The sequence below is a fragment of the Sminthopsis crassicaudata genome, chromosome 1, assembly GCF_048593235.1.
Source record: "Sminthopsis crassicaudata isolate SCR6 chromosome 1, ASM4859323v1, whole genome shotgun sequence".
In the NCBI taxonomy this organism is placed as follows: Eukaryota; Metazoa; Chordata; class Mammalia; order Dasyuromorphia; family Dasyuridae; genus Sminthopsis; species Sminthopsis crassicaudata.
Genome location: NC_133617.1, coordinates 223,972,358 through 223,991,302, shown reverse-complemented (window position 1 = coordinate 223,991,302; position 18,945 = coordinate 223,972,358). Strand labels below are relative to the sequence as shown.

At 34.7% G+C, this 18,945-nt stretch overlaps 1 protein-coding gene across 6 annotated transcripts in view; it reads left to right on the top strand.

Annotated features, from left to right (window-relative positions):
* The window catches only part of PTPRM (protein tyrosine phosphatase receptor type M), a 938,548-nt gene that overhangs the window by 365,571 nt on the left and 554,032 nt on the right, over positions 1-18,945 (top strand). For all 6 annotated transcript variants that reach the window (XM_074275249.1, XM_074275231.1, XM_074275235.1 and 3 more), the window contains exon 4: positions 4,233-4,311. In XM_074275249.1, the coding sequence (XP_074131350.1) occupies positions 4,233-4,311 (79 nt within the window). The remainder of the gene's footprint in view (positions 1-4,232; positions 4,312-18,945) is intronic.

Genomic DNA, 18,945 nt, shown 5'->3' with positions numbered 1-18,945 from the left:
AAATTGTGGTATATGAAAGTTATGGAATATTATTGCTCAGTAAGAAATGACCAGCAGGAGGAATATAGAGAGGCCTGAAGAGACTTAAATCAACTGATGCTGAGTGAAATGAGCAGAACCAGAAGATCACTGTACACTTCAACAACAATACTGTATGAGGATGTATTCTGATGGAGGTGGAAATCTTCAACATAAAGAAGATCCAACTCACTTCCAGTTGATCAATGATGGACAGAGGTAGATACACCCAGAGAAGAAACACTGGGAGGGGAATGTAAATTGTTAGCACTAATATCTGTCTGCCCAGGTTGCATGTACCTTCGGATTCTAATGTTTATTGTGCAACAAGAAAATGATATTCACACACATGTATTGTACTTAGACTATATTGTAACACATGTAAAACGTATGGTATTGCCTGTCGTCGGGGGGAGGGAATAAGGGAGGGGGGGTAATTTGGAAAAATGAATACAAGGGATAATATTATAAAATATATATATATATATATAATAAAAAAAATTTAAAAAAAAAAAAAAAAAAAAAGAACAAGATGATGAGCACCTTCTGGGCTAGCATTCTAGTGGAGGATGCCAGGAGGTCTTGGTGAGCTGTGAAATCCTCTTTATTCACTTTTCTGGGGTATTGTCAATCTTCATTTTCCAGATTTCTTTTTCACCACAAATACTGGGGAATTCCAAGGACTTAGAGAAGGCCGCAAGTGTCCTTGGTCAAGTTGTTCTTGCACTATGTCTAATAAAACCTGAATTCTCACTTAGTAATCCTAACAAGTCACAATCATAACTGCAGAAATAAGTAGGCCTATGTTTGATTATATTTCTGGACTCCCCACATTTTTTAGCCTTCATGGTCCAAACTAGAGTAGAAGTGATAGAACTTATTGGGCAGAAGGTAGGAATTTCCTGGTGCTTCTGAGGTCCTTTTTATCTCCAGAGGAATTAAGGAAAAAAATTATTTGTCATTTCCTAGGCTTCCTATCAAAGTATGACCCATTTTATTCCATGCCGAAATTCTGATCCATTTTCTATCTCCTGCTTTCTTTATCAAAAGATAGGTGTGATTTTGCTGGTAAAAGGCCATACACTCTTGTGCATTGCTTGAGTCTTATCTAAGGTATCTTTTAATTACAGAACTCTTTGATTATCAAAATATACCATTTATGTGGCAGTTAAGTAGAACAGGAGATAAAATGTTGGGTGGCAAAAAAAGGGGAAAAAAAAAAGGAGGGGCAGCTAGATAGTATTGTGGATAGAAAACCAGCCCTAAAGTCAGGAGGACCTAAGAGACTTCATACTTAGCTTTGTGACTCTAGATAAGTCACTTAACCCCAATTGCCTCACCAAAAAAAAAAAAAAAAAATTAAGTGTTGGGCCTGAAGTCAAGAAGACTTCCCTTCCTGAGTTCAAATGTGGACTTTTTGTGATACAGGCAATAAACCCTTTTGGTTATAGTTTGATTATAGTTTATTACTGAAAGAAGAAAATGGCAAAAAACAAAAAGCCAAATACAACCAAACAAAAACAGCAAAAAATTAATGATATTATTCCTCACGTGTACTTTGCCTTATTACTTTTCATCTGTAGCTTTATTGAACAGTTGTAAAAATATTGTAGTAATGGTAAAGTTTTCATGCGTTTCTTATCTAGATTGCAAACTTTTTCAATCAATTAATCAGCAGACAGTTGGTTGGGCATTAAAAGTCTGAGAGATTAAAGCAATTAGATAATTTGAAAATCATTTTTCACAGGGATACTATTTGAATGCACACAAACAAATAAGGGCACTATGGGAAAAATAATGGGGGGAAAGTAAAGATGATTCAGGAGAGGGCTCTGGAGAACATTCATTCTAAAGGAGATGGGAAGTAGGTGATCACTTAGCAAAGGAAACTGTAGAGAGGTCAGGTAGGTAGGAAGTCTCAAAGCTAGGGGCTAGATTAAGAGTTGACAAGTTAAGAAAGTTAATATTATATTTTTAAAAATAGAGGCAGGGAATGCAAATAATTATTTCTAGGAGTTGTGAAAGGAAAGGAAAGTGAAAGGGAAGAGAGATTTGGGATGATAATTTGAGGGAATGGTAAAGTCAGATAATTTTTTTTTTTTTTCATTTTTAAAGGGATTGTTTTAGGAACTGAGAAAAGAATCAATCAATAGAAAAGGACTGAAAATGAATTAGAGAAGGGAAACACTTAATTCCTCCCTCCTTTAGAATGACTATTCCCCAGCATTCTCTTTTGCATCACCTTTTCTACTTTCTCAGTGTTTTTTCCTCAGTTGACCATATCTGCTCTCAGGGGTTCCATAGAATATGTTTCAAGTAGAAAAGTTACCCTTAACAAGTAAAAGAACTACATCACCCTTAGAGAATAGAGTAAAAGAAGAGAGGATGAGTGAAGATATTAGATAAGGATTGAGCAATATCTGCACATATGGGGACCTCCAAACAGATGGCCTTGATTTTCTTAATAAGGCAAAATCAAGGACATCAGTGGAGACAGAAAGGGTAAGGGTGACCTGGGGCACTTAAATAAGGAAGAGTTGGAACAACTGCTGAGAGTAGAAGGATAATCAATGGAGGAAAAATAACAGGATTTCCATGAAGCAGCAAGAGTGCAATTTTTAATGGACCCTCTGGACATAGTGGTGTGACTTCCTCTTGCTTTGTTTAGTGATTTGGGAGTGTGATTAGAAAAAGCAGATTGTAAGTAGGCGTGTGTAGGGGGAAGTTAAAGAGAGGTGAATTATGCAATACTGAGCATCAACACGTCATAAATAATGGGAACAAAATGGGGCAAAGGAATTAAAGGTAGAAGAAAATATATAGTTGCATCAGTTAGGGTCAGAATTTTAAAGGGGGAATATTGAGCTCCAAGTCTGATTTTTCCAGGAACAATAAATTTAGAAGTGAATGAGAGTGAAAGATAAGAGTGATAGTATATTATCATCAATAAGGGGATTTTCAGATTTTAGAATCACAGCTCTAGTACAGCTGTGGATAATAGTGAGTGGCTGTGGTGGTGTGAAAAGAAATGGAGGGAGATGGTAACCTGGGAGACTATAGGATGAAGAAATAACCGAAAATGTCTTATGTCATCACTGGAGAATGATAGGAAGATAGGAATAATCTGTTATTCACTCATTTCAGTTGTATCCAACTCTGTCACCATTTGGGGTTTTCATGGCATAGATATTTCCTAATTCTAAGTTCAGTGCTCAGTCCATTGTGCCACCTAACTGCCCATTTGAGTAACACTTTATAAATAAAAAGACATTTTTATAAATAAAAACACACTTTACTCATATTATCTTTTTTGCTACTCACAAGCATAACTCAGATGTAGGTCTGCTTTTACCAGTTAGTAGTAACTGACACATATATCACTTTATGATTTTCAAATACTTTGTGTGCTTTTCCTTATTTTATGCTCACAAAAATCCTTTGGGAAAAGTCCTATATTATTTTCATTTTAAAGTTGAAGAAAAAATGTGAGAAACATATAATCTGTATTGGATTGCTGAACTGTATCCAGTGGGGAGGAGAGAGGGATAGGATTTGGAACTTAAAACTTTAAAAAAAAATTCTTAATGTTTATTTTTTGGGGAAATGAAATATTTTATTAAAAATGATAATATGAGTCAGAGAACATAAACAATTTGCCCAGGACTATACAATTAGTAAGTCTTCTTCCTTTTATTGATAAATTCCTAGAAAGAATCATATGTATTCACATTCTCTATTTCCTTAACATGTACTTATTTGTCTTCCTAGTTTAATCTGATCTCTGATTTTACACTTTTCCTACCTAACTAATCTCTCTTATCATTTCCATTTTAGGATGATCAACTACTTTATTCTCCCTTTAGGATGTGTATTCCCTCAGGACTGCCCCTGAGAGATCTGTTCTTTAGCAATCTTTTTTTGTTATTGATCTTATCTGCACCCTTGGGTGCAAATATTATATGAAGATGATTTTCAAATTATGTAACCTGGTTTAATCTCTCCTAAATTAGAGGCAAGATTCAAATCTAAGACTTTCTTTATCCAGTCTACAAACTGTTTCTCTCATTGAAGTAACTTGCAGGGAATGACAGTTATTAAGAAGTCTCAACACTTGAACTATGTCCTATGATTTTGTGTCTAATGTTCTTTTCAGTGATGCACATAGATTGTTAAATTTACAGACCTGCTAATGAAAATGTCTCTTTATTTTTCAGGTAATTTTTGAAGTGGTAACCTCCGGACATTATGGCTACCTAGCTATTGACGAAGTGAAGGTGTTAGGACATCCATGTAGTAAGTTACTTTGAATTTTGTTACTATGGGGAAAATTTTTTAAAAAAGCAAAACTTGGCCAAGGAGGGGAAAAAAAATCTCATTAGATGCAATCTTGTTAGGATTCTTACAAGGTACTTATGTACTTAGTTCACACCTTTAAAGGAGTTCAAACTTTTAAAGCCTATCACCTGATGGGTTTTCTCTACTAATGCAAACCAGTACTTTCTCCACAATGTATGGGGGTCACTGAAAGATTAATTGACTTACCCAGGCTCACCCAGCCAATATGTGTCAGTAGTATACATTTTCTTGACTCTGAGGTTGGCTGTTTGTTCACTATGCTGCCATTGCCCCATATGTAAATTAATTTGCATAAATGTGAAGTCTCATGCTGGGGCATAAACAATCAACTTTGTGAGGGCAGAATGATGAAAGGTATGATTAAAAAGAAATTTACCTTATACTAATTGGACAGTTTTAGTGGAGTCTAGGCTGATGTGAGTCAGAAAAAAACAATTTAGAAATGTGAAAATCCTCATGTGATCTTGGGCTCTTTAATAAAGCCATAGATTCTAAAATATGATGATAGTACCTACATGATCTGCTTTGGTTAGCTGAGGTATTGGGTTCATTTCTGAGCTTCACAATTTCAGAAGAACAGTGATAATCTGAAAAAAAAAATATGGGGGAGGACAACCAGGGCAGTAAAAGGCCTTGAATTCATATCATATTGAAGATTAGCTGAAGAAGTTAGAAGTGTTCTGCTTGGAGAAGAGCAGTTTTCAAATACCAAGGACTGCCATATAGAAAAGATAAAATTTAGATTTTTGCTTTTGTTTGTTTTCTTTGCTTTTTTTTCTTTTTTTTTTCTTTTGACAAGATTGGGAGTTGCCCCCAAAAGAAAGAATCAGGAGTAATGGGTAAAAGATATAAAGAATCACATTCAGGTTTGGTACCATGATGATGTCCTAATGGTTAAAGTTCTCAAAGTGTGTAATACCTGACTCTGGCAGTGATGAATTCTCCATTCTTGAAGGTCTGTAATGACCTTTAGGTCATCTTAGTATTCAGGTATTTTTAGTAGGGATTACTATCAGAAATGGATTAGACTAAAAGACTACTTGCTGTGGTTCCTTTTAGCTTTGATATTCTGTGATTCTTTGACAGAAAGCCAAATAGGGGTCAAAGGTCCTCAGGGCTAATTCAGTGACAGAGGAATACCTTCATTGCAGGGGCTGGTGACTACTTGTGAAGAAATCTTGTTCCATATGCAGTGACCTCAGGGAGAATAACATTAACTTCTCTACTAAATTCTGTGGAATAATATCCTATACTTACTGGGATTTAAACCTGGAAGGGGCCTTCGAAGTCATTTAGTTTCATTCCTGTCTTCCCTTTTACAAATAAATAAACTGAGATTTGGAGAAATTAAATGATTTGCACACAGATGGGATTTGGACTCAGGACCTTTGATTCCAGATCTCCTGGATCATGTGACCTGTTCAAAAATGACTTGGTCTTTTTTGTGTCATTGTGGGAATGAATGTGAATAAGGATCATCTCTAGGAGACTAGGAGAATCTTTTGTCAGATTCATACATGTTGTATTGGCAGAGTGTACCATATACTAATATGAATGATTGTAGAATAGTAGTTTGTTATTTTATTAATGCTACATTATTATAGCATATTAATTATAAAATAAAATGCTATTTATTTCACTGTGTTAAAGTATAATAACTTTTCAAAGTGGTTTAATTATTTCATTTGATTCTTTTGTAGTAGAGAAATTATTATTCTTTTTTTCATATGATAAAAGATTTGTTTGTGATACAGAAATTCAGTTATTTTGCCCACATCGTATAAATGGCAAACACAGTTCTGTAAGCAAAATTTTCCACCCTCTGTAGTCCCATATCCTTTCCACTGCTATTCCACATTGCTTTTCAGAAATTAATATGAATATACTTTTATTTAAAATCGAGTAAGAGGTTACTCACATATAAAATAAGATCCTGTGATAAGGATGTTATCAGTTTAGTGCTTGGTGACAACACTTACCGGGGGTTCTAAACTTCATTATATCCTTTATCTTCTCTGCCAGGTTATAGCAGAGAATATGAGAAATAGTTCCCTTCTCCTATTTGTGGGGTGTGAGGTAGAAGAAATTCCTGTTCAGGTAGAGGTTAAACAAAATGAACTCTACCTTCTAACTCTGAGTCTGAAAATGAATATAATTTTTGAAGTGGAACATATTAGTCATCATATATTAACAAAACTAGGGGTATGTATGATTGAACTTTAAAAGGATTTTTTGGGGGGTGAGGTTAAAGACAGAAAATGAACAATACCATATCTAATTGAAACAGCAGGGAGAATTTAGGAAAGCAGAATGTAATTACCTGAACTGGAATTTAGCCAGAAAACTAGAATTAACACCTTTCTCTCCACAGTCTTGAGAAAAGTATCCTGGGACTTTATAATTAGCATAAGTGGTCCAGGCCTTTATTTCACATCTCATTTGGAATACATCAACTCTTGTTCGCAGCCCTGTCCCAAAGCAGGGGATTTGGGGCATGGAGTTCAATGCAGCCAGTGAAGAAAGAGTGCTAATTTCTACCCCATCACTGAATTCCTGTGAGGTCTCTCCTGCTGAAAAGACCTGAGCTGTATAGTTCATGAGCTAAGAGCCCAACTTATGTGGCTGCAGGAGATAGAGCTATGTATATGTTATCTCCTTTGGAAAATGACAGTGCTAGTACTTAATTGACTGTGAGAGCTACAGAATTGCCAAGCTGACTCTGTAATAAGATGATGTATGTTTCAAAAGCAAATTTTTTTTATTCTCTAGGTTTTTTTATGTTGCTGAAAAAGGGCATTCTCAAGCTCTCTTTTCCTGAATGAAATGTTTATGGTCAAAGCATGTATATACAAAATTTAAGGATGGCAATAGTGCAAAGCCTTGCAGATTAAAAGCTTTATAGGTAATATTTTAAGGGTTTTTTCCTTTTAAAATATCTTAATAAGAGAAGAGTATTTTTGAAAATTTAATGCTTATCAAATTTAAATCATAAAGGGGCATAAATATTTCATCTTTGCAAATGGAAACTATCACCTGTTCTTTCAAAGCTGATTTAAAATTACAGAACCTCATTTAGCTCATTGTAAAAGTTCCTGCTAGGATTCATATAGGTTTATGAGCAGGCATCATGCCATTAAAAAATGTAGCTTTTCTGTTACTGGCACAGAGTGCCTCATAAAATTGGTTTTAATGTTAGTGGCAGCAAGATACACAAAATGCTTGAAATGTGAAGGTGTCTGTGCAGAATCAGCATCTCCGTTGTTTTTGATCTACTTACTTCTAACAAACATAGATAGTCTTTATGGTTTGTACTTAAAAGTAAATCACATTTTGAATTTGCTTTTGTACTTCAAGCAGAAGAATATAGTGAAGTGTTTTGTCTCCTTAATAATTCTGTTTCCTTGTTTGTTTTCTCAAGAGGCTTTGACCTGTAGAGAGGTATATTTATAGTATGAAAAGAACACCAAACCAGGAATTTTGAGACCTGGATTTAAACTATGGCTCTGACTTTTTACAGCATGTCACTGTTGGCAACTTATTGAACTTGTTCCTCTGTCTCAGTTACATATTAGGAAGAATGAAGCTTTTACTGTCTGTCTCACAGAGCTGATTTTATAAATTTAGGGTGCTTGTTTCTTGGTTGTTCAGTTGTGGGTTTTTTGTAAAGATACTGGAATAGTTTGCCATTTCTTTTTCCAATATGTCCCCATTTTACAGTTGAGAAATTGAGGCAAATAGTGGGCATGTGACTTGCCCAGGTTCACATAGCCAACAACTATCTGAGACCAAACTTGAACTCATAACTTAATATCTCCAGTTCTACTGCACCACCTAGCTGTTCCGTACTGGGTGTAATATTCTTGTGAGTTATTATTCATCCCTTCTTAAAGTTGTCATTAATGACTTTCATCTCTTTAGACTCTTTATGTGGCATGCAAAAAAAGGGAAAGTATATGGTGCCAGAAATAGTAGCATAGAAAAAAAAAAATGAGTTATCCCACAGATCTCTCAATCAGATGGTTTTCCAAAACTGCTCCACTCTTGTTGACTTCCTGAAACCGATCTATTTGCAACTGGTCACTTCAGTCCTAGGCTAAGCTCCTTTTGGTCATTGTTTGGGTCTTGATTGACTCAGATTAAATATTATTAGAAATCATTTCTGCTTTGACCAGAAATCCTGAGGGCCTTCCCTCTTCAGATTCATTTATTTATTTAGATTTTTTTGGGACTAGCCTAATCACTGATTGAGTTCAATCTCAGTCAATCTGAGACCTGTGGAAGATTTAAGCTTAAAATGTTTGAGGTCTCCCATTGCATCCAGGGGCATCTCCAGTCATCCTGAGCTATTTCTGGTCTTTGAATCCAGATGTCTCTGGAGGGGACAGTGAGACAGGTGATCTTGCACATCCTCTCTCCTTTAAATCCAATTCACTTGCATGTCACAGCATCATCTCCCTGATGTCATGGTTCCTTTTGAGAAGGGAGGACAAACAACAAGATTATTTTACTGAAAGCTTTAAGAGCCTTTATTATTATCTTAATCAACTATCTAATATCTTAAACTTTTTTTCTCCTCAAGTGACCCTTTCTTGTTCTCAAATTAACTCCAACTTGAATTTGCTAGATACATTACCTCTTGTAATCCTCCTTTTGCTTTTTTCTACTTGTAGCACCAAAGGCTACATCAGAATACTCCACTTTTTTAATTCTCTTTTTTCTGAATCCTGATACTAAACACCTTCCCCCTTCTATTAAGTTGACACTTTGGAAATCTACCATAATGTCTCCACCCGAGCTACTGTTTCGATTTGTTTCACAGGATATGCAGCATTCATTCATCCACCAAACATTTGTGTAGGGAAGCTCAGGGTCTGAGAATGAGAAGAAGAAATGCATAGTAAAGACAGGAATTTGATAAAAAGAATGGAAGTAGAAGCAATTCCTGAGCCGTACCAAGACAATTTTATCCCTTGCTTTCTCTCTGTACTTTTACTGTCATGGGAGGCCCACAGAATCTGGGAGAAGGGAGGAAAACAACAGCAGCAAAATAAAATCCCTAGAGCCTGTACCCCAGACAACTTTTGGTGGTTTCTTGAAAGAGCAACCTATAATAATAATCTTGAGGAGGTAGAGACTGGCAGTCATGAATTAACAAAAGTTATGAGGAATTTCTTTTCCCAAATAAAATGGTTATCTGGGATGATATAATGCAATTCAGACGCAGCCACAACACGGTTCAAAGACAAACTAGATGCTTGTGGCTTCTGTTTAACCAACTGGCTGTTTTGTGTTCCAAAAGAGCCTGATACCTGGAGTCAAAGACTCTTCTGAAAAGAAATTCTGGCAATTGACAAATTTCTCCTTTAATGGAGTGGAAAAAAAACCCCAAACCAAACCAAAACAAAAACAGCTGTGGCTGTTTCACTAGCCAAATATTGGCTTGCTGAATGGCCTGCCTTTCTCACTTAAAGAGCTAAAGCTGAAGTTTCTGGGCTCTGAGCTAAGAGTATGTCTTATACTGAAAAGTAGCCCCTCAAATGAGGACTCTGGCCAAAGCCTACACCACCATGTTCCTAGTGGAGTATTATATAGTAGCAATTATAAAACCATTGGAGCACTGTCATCACCCTCTTAGCTAACATGAATATTACATTGCTATGTGTTAGTCACTGTGCTAAATGCTCTCTCTTTCTCTCTATGTATTTATGCTATGTATACATATATGTACATATAAATATTGTGTATATAGTATTTTACATCACAACTTCTAATCAAAGACATTGAACGAAACTGCATTTTTTTAAACTGCATGTCCCTCATAAAACTTTTAGGATTTCCCACTAACATTCAATAAGAAGAGTAGACATGCCTTGGAAACTCCTGTGAAGGAATATAAAAAGAGATTTTATATTAATATATATATATATATATATATATATATATATAAAGAGAGAGAGAGAGAAAGATGAGTACATATACAATGTATGTGATAGATCATTATAAACACATACATATTAGTGTGCCTATGTATGTTATACATATGTATTACAATATGCAATACAGGTGTGCATTGATTGATGTGTGTTGTATTGGTCTATACATGCATGCATGCACATATACATATTCATGTGTGTTTATGAATATGTATAGTATTTGATCCTCATAATAACTCTGGGAGGTAGGTATTATTATTATTATTCCAATTTTATAGATGAGGAAACTGAGGCAAACAGGGGCAACATGACTTGCGCAGGATCACTTAGCTGGTGTCTATCTGAACTCGGGTTTTCCTTATTTTAAGACCAGCGGAGATTATAAACATAGAATAGACTATATGCCATGTTCAGAAGGGAAAAGTAGCATAAGAATATCATCATTAAGCATTAACAGACCTGCACTGGCCATATGAGTTGCCTTTCTACTCATGCATCTACATGTATTCTCTGTATGCTCCTTCAAATGTGTCCCCTGGGCAGGACAGCTCTTTCTGTTGAATGTGGGAAACTCTAAATCAGCTTTATGGAAAACATCTCTCAAAAATAAACAAACACACAAAACCCAAAGTGCTGTTTCATTAAATGTCTTTGATTAGAATTCAGTCTTCTGGATGCCTGGTAAAAGTAACTACATCATTAAGGACTTATGAAATATGTTTTTTTGAATAGATGCATAGCCCTATAGTGTTTCTTGATTGTAGAGTAACTTTGCTGTGAACTTCACAGATAAATGGAAAATGATGTAGGTATTTCACCTAGGTTTATTATGTGAGCCCTCTTGGAACTTACAGTCTAATAGGAGAAAAAGACAAAAACAAATACAATATTCAATGTTACCTAATTATTTTAGATAACAAATAATTGCTTAATAGGTACAAAATCCAATTCTCTACAATATCTTTCCAACGGAGAAAATCATGGAGATTAAAGATATCACTATTATCATTATCCGTGCTAATTGTATAGTGTTCTCTGTGTGTGTCTTGATCTCTCTGTTTCTGTCTGTCTCTCCCTTAGGAACTTTAAAGGAACTGAAGAGGTTTTTTAAGCTTAATTTTTCATATAAGAAACTGGACCTTTAATTTATGACTTGGCAAGATCACAAAGTTTATGAATATTAGAGCTAGAATTTTGAACCTCTATCTTTCAACTCCAAGTGGCTATTCACTATCATTTGAATTAGGCTTTAATATAGGGCTAGAAATTTTTTAGGTGAGTGTAGACATGTGCCAGGCTTAGGGAGCAATGTAAGCAAAGACATGGAAGCAGAGCAATGTGTATTTTAATTCAAGAGAGCAGAAAGTATTGTAGCAAGACTAGTGGTTAAGTCTTTTCACTTGTGATTGACTCTCCATAATTCTATTTGGGTTTTTGTTTTTGTTTTTGTTGTTGTTGTTTCTGCAAAGATGTTGGAGAGATTTATCATTTCCTTTTCCTGCTTATTTTACAGATGAGGAAACTGAGGTAAACAGGTTAAACTGACTTGCCCAAGATCATGCAGCTAATATTTTCTAAAGTTATATTGGAGCTTGCATCCTCCTGATTCCAGGGCCAGTACTTAAGTCACACAGCATCATCTATCTGCCTACAGGTTAAGATAAGTTCCTAATTCTTCCAGTAACTTGAGCATTCGGCTCAGTCTTACTCGCCACTCCATCCTTTAGAGACTCCATGATCTCTATATTAATGTTTTTGAACTTCCAATACTCTTAGCTAAGTTTTAAAAAGCTTAAAGTAGCAATAAAATCAACTAGAATTCTATCCCCAATCTCACAATTCCATATTTTTCCTTTTTGCTTTTTTCTGTTATTTTAAACTAGCTCCTGTAAACCTTAATGCAGGATATAAATAAATGTGAATGATTACTTATAATAACAATAATAGCAAGAGCTGATATTTATATAGCATACTGAGAGTTCCAAAGTGCCATACCTACATAAGCTCATTACTTTTAATACCTATTTGTTGTGTATGAAACAAGATGATACATGTAGAGTGCTTTATAACCAGAAAGTGCTATGGAAATGTGAGTTTCTTATTCTATTGTAGCTTTAATTTCTCCCCTGAGTTCCAGATCCTCGTTCGTAGCTGCTTTTTTAACAGTGATACCTATCTGTTTCAGTAGCACTCCTGACTCAAAACTGAGATCATCATTTTCCTTCCTGAAGCTCGTCCTTCCTCATAACACCTATATTTAAGTGTATCACACTATTCTTCTAGACCAGGAAGTTTAGAGTTATTTTGACTTTCATTCTGTCTCAGCCTTCACTTCCAATCAGTTCTTAAATCCTGTTGATTTTATCTTCATCCTAGCTCTCAAATTAGCTATATAATTTTAGGGAGCAAAGGTGCCTTAGAAATCACTTAGTCTAAGGGATCTTAGAACATGAATCTTCTTTATGCTATAGTGGTACTTACTCAGTATGTTTACTGCTGTAATCGAGGTCATTATTATGTCTTCTCCATTCTCTTGCTCCAATCTCTTTCCTCTGCACAGCCATCAACAATGCTGCTACTAGTCTTCCTTCTCATATGCAGACCTAATCACCTAAGTCTTTTACTAATAAATCCTTCATACCTATGGAGTAAAGTGCAAACTTCTTAACATTTATACCCTTCATTCAAGGCATAATACTCTTTAGCATCGACTCCTTATGTCATACATCCCCTTTTGGGTTTTTCTGCACTTTAGCCATATTGCACCACTGAACATTATTGTCTGTAACTGTCTTTTTTTCCCCTCAATTCTATCTGTTGAATTACTACTTTGATTTGAACTTCAATGCAGATCTTACTTCTTGCTCGAGACCTTTCTTGTCTGCTGCCTCCCTCTATTCTTCATCCAATCACAAGCAATTTATCCCTCCTATTAATTTTTGTTACATTAAAATTATTTAGTATTTTATTTTTCCCTAGTTACATATAAAAACAATTTTAGTATTTGTTTTTAAAACTTTGAGTTCCAGATTCTTTCCTTTCTCCCTCGCTACCCTCTTTTCATTGAGAAAGCAGTATAGACTATGACCTATATTGTAGTCATATATAACATTTCCATACTAGTCATGTTGTAAAAGAAAACATAGACCAAAAAAGTAAAACCTCAAGAAAAATGAAGATTTTTTTTAAAAGCTGCAGTCTGTATTCAGATATTATGAATTCTTTCTCTGGAGAGAGATAACATTATATGTCCTTTATGGATTGTTGTATTGCTAAGAATAGCTAAATCATTCACAGCAGATCATCCTACAACATAGTTGTTTTATACGCAACACATTTTTTGTATTTTGCATCCAGGTTTTCTGAAAGCATTCTGCTTATCATTTCTTATAGCCCAGTAATATTCTATCATAACCACATAACACAGTTTGTTCAGCCATTCCCCAATTGATAATCATCTTTTCAATTTCGAATTCTTTACCCTTAGAAAAGAGCTGATACAAATTTTTTGTATGTATAAGACCTTTTTATTTTGTTTTTTATCTCTTCAGGGAGATAGACCTAGTGGTGATATTGCTAGGTCAAAGATATACATGGTTTTATAGCCTTTTGGACATAGTTCCAAATTGCTTTACAGAGTGGTTGAATTAGTTCATAACTTTACCAACAGTTTATTAATGCCCCTTTTTTCCCACATTCCCTCCAAAATTTGTGACCTTCCTTGTCTGTTCTATTAGCAAATTAGACATGAAGTCAGATATCAAAATTGTTTTTATTTGCACTTTTCTAATCAGGAGTGAGAGCATCTTTTCACATGGCTATAGATAGCTTTGATTGTTTCATCTAAAATTATTCATATATTTTGATCATTTATCAATTGTAGTGTGACTCTTTGATAAATTTGATTCAGATCTTTATATATTTGAATGAGGCCTTGATCAGAGAAACTTGCTTCAATTTTTTTTTCACAATTACCACAGATCCAGAATGCCCATTGATACATGGTTTTGTTTCTGCTTCTAGTGAATAATTTACCTCCTTCCTCTCTTCCTTATATATTCATGCATTTGCACCTAAATTTTGAAAGGTTCAGCCTTCATGTAATCCATTACATCACATAAGTCAAAAATATTACATTTTGTTAATCTCTGTGGGATTATCCAGCTCATTGTCAGTGCAAAGCTTTTTGTTACCTTAAAACAAACAAGCAAAAAACAAAAAATCCCTATATTGTCAGTGTGAAGTCCCATTCTCAGCAACCCATTCATGTGGCTAGAAATTCTATCAACTATGAAAAGGCTCTATTGGATTCCCTTTTTAAAAATTTACCTGCTCTGCAGGGTCTTCTCCTTCTACCTCCAACTGATGAACTCTTAGTTCTTCGAAAACATCTACCATGTCCTTTGCATATCTTCTTTGCTCCATGATAAATGTCCTTACTTTCTTTAGTCAGTCATCATTTGTCAAAAAATGAACATGGATGGTCTCCAATTTGTCATTCTTCCTCAGTGGTGGTACCAAAAACTAACTACAAAATACCAGTTCTAGTCTGATCTATAACCTCTCTCTTTCTGCATAGCATACCTTTCTTAACAGCCTAAGATTACTTAGCTTTTTTTAAAAACCACCATATCACACCATTGAGTTATATGTAATGTGTAGTCCTTTCTTTTTTAAAGAAAACTGCTATTTAATCATGGCTTCTCAGTCTTATAATTATCAAGTTGATTGAGTATAGGACTTTATTGGTTCATTTAAAATTTCTTATTTGTTTAGGTTCTTAATAGATAGTAAAGCTTTTTGAGGGTAGAGATGGAGATTTGTTCATCTTTATATCTCTAAGGTTTAGAATAATGCTTTGCACATTGCAGATATTCAATAATATTTGTTATGATGACATAAATTGATATTTTAAAAGTAGTAAATACTGGTACTAACTGGCAGTATTGCATAAGATATCATGAACAAGTTGACAGTTAATCTGTGTTTTAAGATATATTTAATTTAATTAATAAAATTATTTAATAATTTATAGATAGTACTAGAAATAAATATGCTTTCATCCATCTGTAAGTTTATCAAATATCTTCATTTTAGATCAAACAGATTACTTTTCTGCAAATCAGCCTATGTGTCCCTGCAGAATTTATACTATTCTTTTTAAGCTTATATTTAGAAAACAGAAGAATTTTGGTTCCATCATCTTTTTTTCCCCTTTACTGTATCTATCTATCTAGGTGAAAACAATGTTATATGTGACGGTATTTATGCCTAGAACTATTTTGGTATGAATGTATGCTTTCACAGTGATGAGATTTGGATGCTATTAAAATTGACCACTCTCCAGAACTCCAGAAAGCAATTATGCACTGCCTCCTCTCTGGATCGTTTGCAAATCTGTGCTTGAAACAGCTCATTGAAGAGTGATGTCAGTTAACTATTGTAATGAATACCCAACATTGCTCCTCATAAGCTATGGGAAATAGAGCACATCTGCCCTTCACAAAGGAATTCAAATGGATATATCATATTGGAAGAAGCAATGATCAAAATATTCATATCATTTTAAAAGGAATTTGATTTGAGGAATTGGCCCCATTCTCAAGATGTTCCTTAAGGGTTTTGCCCAAGAGCATTCAGGAGGTTGCTAGTGAAGATTGAACCTTTTGGAAAATCACCTGATTGGGGTCTGCAGGAAGGAGAGATTATTGAGGATGGGATTCAGATCTCAGAGAATGTGAGAGACCCTGACTTTTCTTCAAACGTCTTCCCTGAAGAAAGAAGCCTGAAGTGGCCAAAATAGAAGGTATTGAAGTAAAGTCGGGTCTGTCAAGGATGTTGCAATAGAGTAGGGTCAGTTTTTGTGAGAACATAATTCTCCATTTTTAAAAGCATGAGACAGTGTTTAAGCTGGACTCAAAGGGAACTATCCTAGTTGTCAACAATAGACCTGTGATAATGACTATTCTTATGAATGCATATTTAAGAAATCCCTTTGTGGTTAAATTGTACTGGAGTCCTAGAGCCTCATGAGTAGACTGAATTCTGAGGAACAACCAAAAAACACCATCCCCACCAAAAACAAAGAGAGTTGAGTGGGGCTATAGTCCTATAAAAGCTACAAGACTATGGCATTCTCCAAATGACATAAATCAGGACCTCTGTTTATGATATATCATTGAGAAATGTAGGCCTATTTGATTTTTACACTGATGTCATAATTTCATGTCATTGAGCTTATGTCTGAGTACAGTATTTGAAATAAGCGCAGTATTTGAAAGTAACATTGCTTTGAAAAACAATTCTTAATTTTCACTAATTGGGAGAGGGATTTTGGTCTCCCTATCCTATAAAAACTTTTATCTTATTTCAAATTATTATAATATATTTTATTTTTAACTTTTAAAAAAATTAGCTTATATATGATATCAATTCATTAATGTAGAAAATTAAAACCTGGCTATATTAATAGGCTTCTCTTATGTATTCTCTTGGGAATGGATATATGTACATATATACACATATATGTATGTACATATATTAGCTTATATATCTATGCATGTCTGTATAGCTATGTATACATATATATATATATATATATTTGTATACAGACACATATAGGCATATATGTGTGTGTGTGTGTGTGTGTGTGTGTGTATCCAACTATCTGATAATGTTGTGAAAGGCATCTGGCTTCTTAATCAACAAAGCAAGGAAGCATTATTCCACATGTAGTTCTTTCCTAGATAAATATTAGAAGTAAATATTATGGTATTGGAATGTCAGTAACAGAGAAGACCTAAGTGAAGCCTTCAGTATGATTGAAATGTATTTGTTATTGCTGAGACATGTTTCAGTCATGTCAGACTTTCTGTGGCTCCATTTGGGGTTTTCTTAGCAAAAACATTGGAGAGCTTTGTTATTTCCTTCTCCAGCTCATTTTACAGAGGAGGACATCAAGATTAAGTGACTTTCTCAGGGTCATGTAGCTATTAAGTGTTGGAAGTCAAATATGAATTCAGGGAGTTCTTCCTTGTAATAATAATGTATTATTATAGATCTATTTCATAAAAAAAGATTCATTGTAGAAATTATAGGACAATCTTCAATCATGATAATTTAACAGGATTAAAGCACTAAGATTCATTAAGGTGTCAGTATACCATATTGTTACTCCTTCTCCTTCCCACCTCTCCATGTTCCCAGTTATTATATAATCAGTAGATACCAACTTCGCAATGAACTTCAGCTCCATATGTTACTTTTATGAATAGCATAGAATTGAGCAAGAGATGAAAAATAGTTTGGATTTCCTTTGGAAAATCACACAATTCTTTTAATGAATCCAGCATACTCTGAAACAAAAACATATCTTTTAAAACTCCATTGTGTTCTTCTAGTGATACAGTATGACTCTAACTCATGGGACACTACAGTCTGAAGAACTGACATTAAGAGTCATTCAAAAGACATCAGAGAAATACATGATGAGTGTGAGCAGTCTCCAATCCATATTGCAGATGGAGAGTGGTGCAAAAGAAGTAATATAAAGGATGTCATCAGGGAAATGGAGAACTAGAAAAAGTGAGATGAAGGCCTGTTACATAGTAAGCTTGAAAGACAACTGAAAGAATGTGTAAATTCAGTAGCATCATGCAATGCGGCAAAAACATGATGAAAGCCAGTAGCAAGTTGGGTGAATTTCTGGGAGGCAGAGAAAAGAATCACATCCTATTGAGCAATCAAGAATCATCCAAAAGAATATATGCATGCATTGGTGGACTCACACGTTTATTGAAAGATTGAAGTATATGGCTTTGTCATCCCCTGCCTCCCAATATTTTTGTTTGCTCTCTAGCCTCAGTATATTTGTTCACCAAATTATATTTTGCTTAAGCTAATATAAATTTTCATTTCCTGGAAATATACTGGCTAGGGAGAATTCCCTCATTACATACCCTGGTTGTATAGGCTAAACATGACCCAGAAGTATGTTGAACAGTGGGATATATTTTTTTAAACGGCTGTAGGTAATTGGCAGGCATTTTTATCTACCATAGAGGATCATATCATCTTTAACCTTCCCTGCCATTTTGTTTCCCACTTACCCTTCCTTCTTTCTAATCATCTATCTCTGTAGGGATTAGAAAGTCTTGCTACAGCCTAAAGGCAGGGTTGCTGATTGCAAAGACATTTATTTCATTGAAACCTGAAGGCTGACCAATCACTAAATACGAGAATTATCTTTTTTTCTAAGTGATGCAGAAACTGGTCTGCTACCTCTCAAATGTAATAGAATTATCCCTTATTTAAACAGCTGTCCCATGTAGACAGAGTACATTTGGAGTCCTAATGCTGTTTAACATTGGGAATCAGTCTTACTGTTTGAATTGGAAATAAGAATCAGCAAATAACTCCTATGCTATGTCAGTCTGGCATAATTTTGCAGAGTTTGTCTTTGGGGATAGTATTTTTGGTTGCTAGAAAATATTATACTAGCAATGTTGCATACCAATTAGTTGTATTAAAATATATATTATGCAGTGACTCTACACTTGGGTCAAAAAGTTTCCTTGACAACATCATTTAACTTCTTACTGTTCTTTTCCTGCTGCTAGTATAAATATCTAAGATGTTT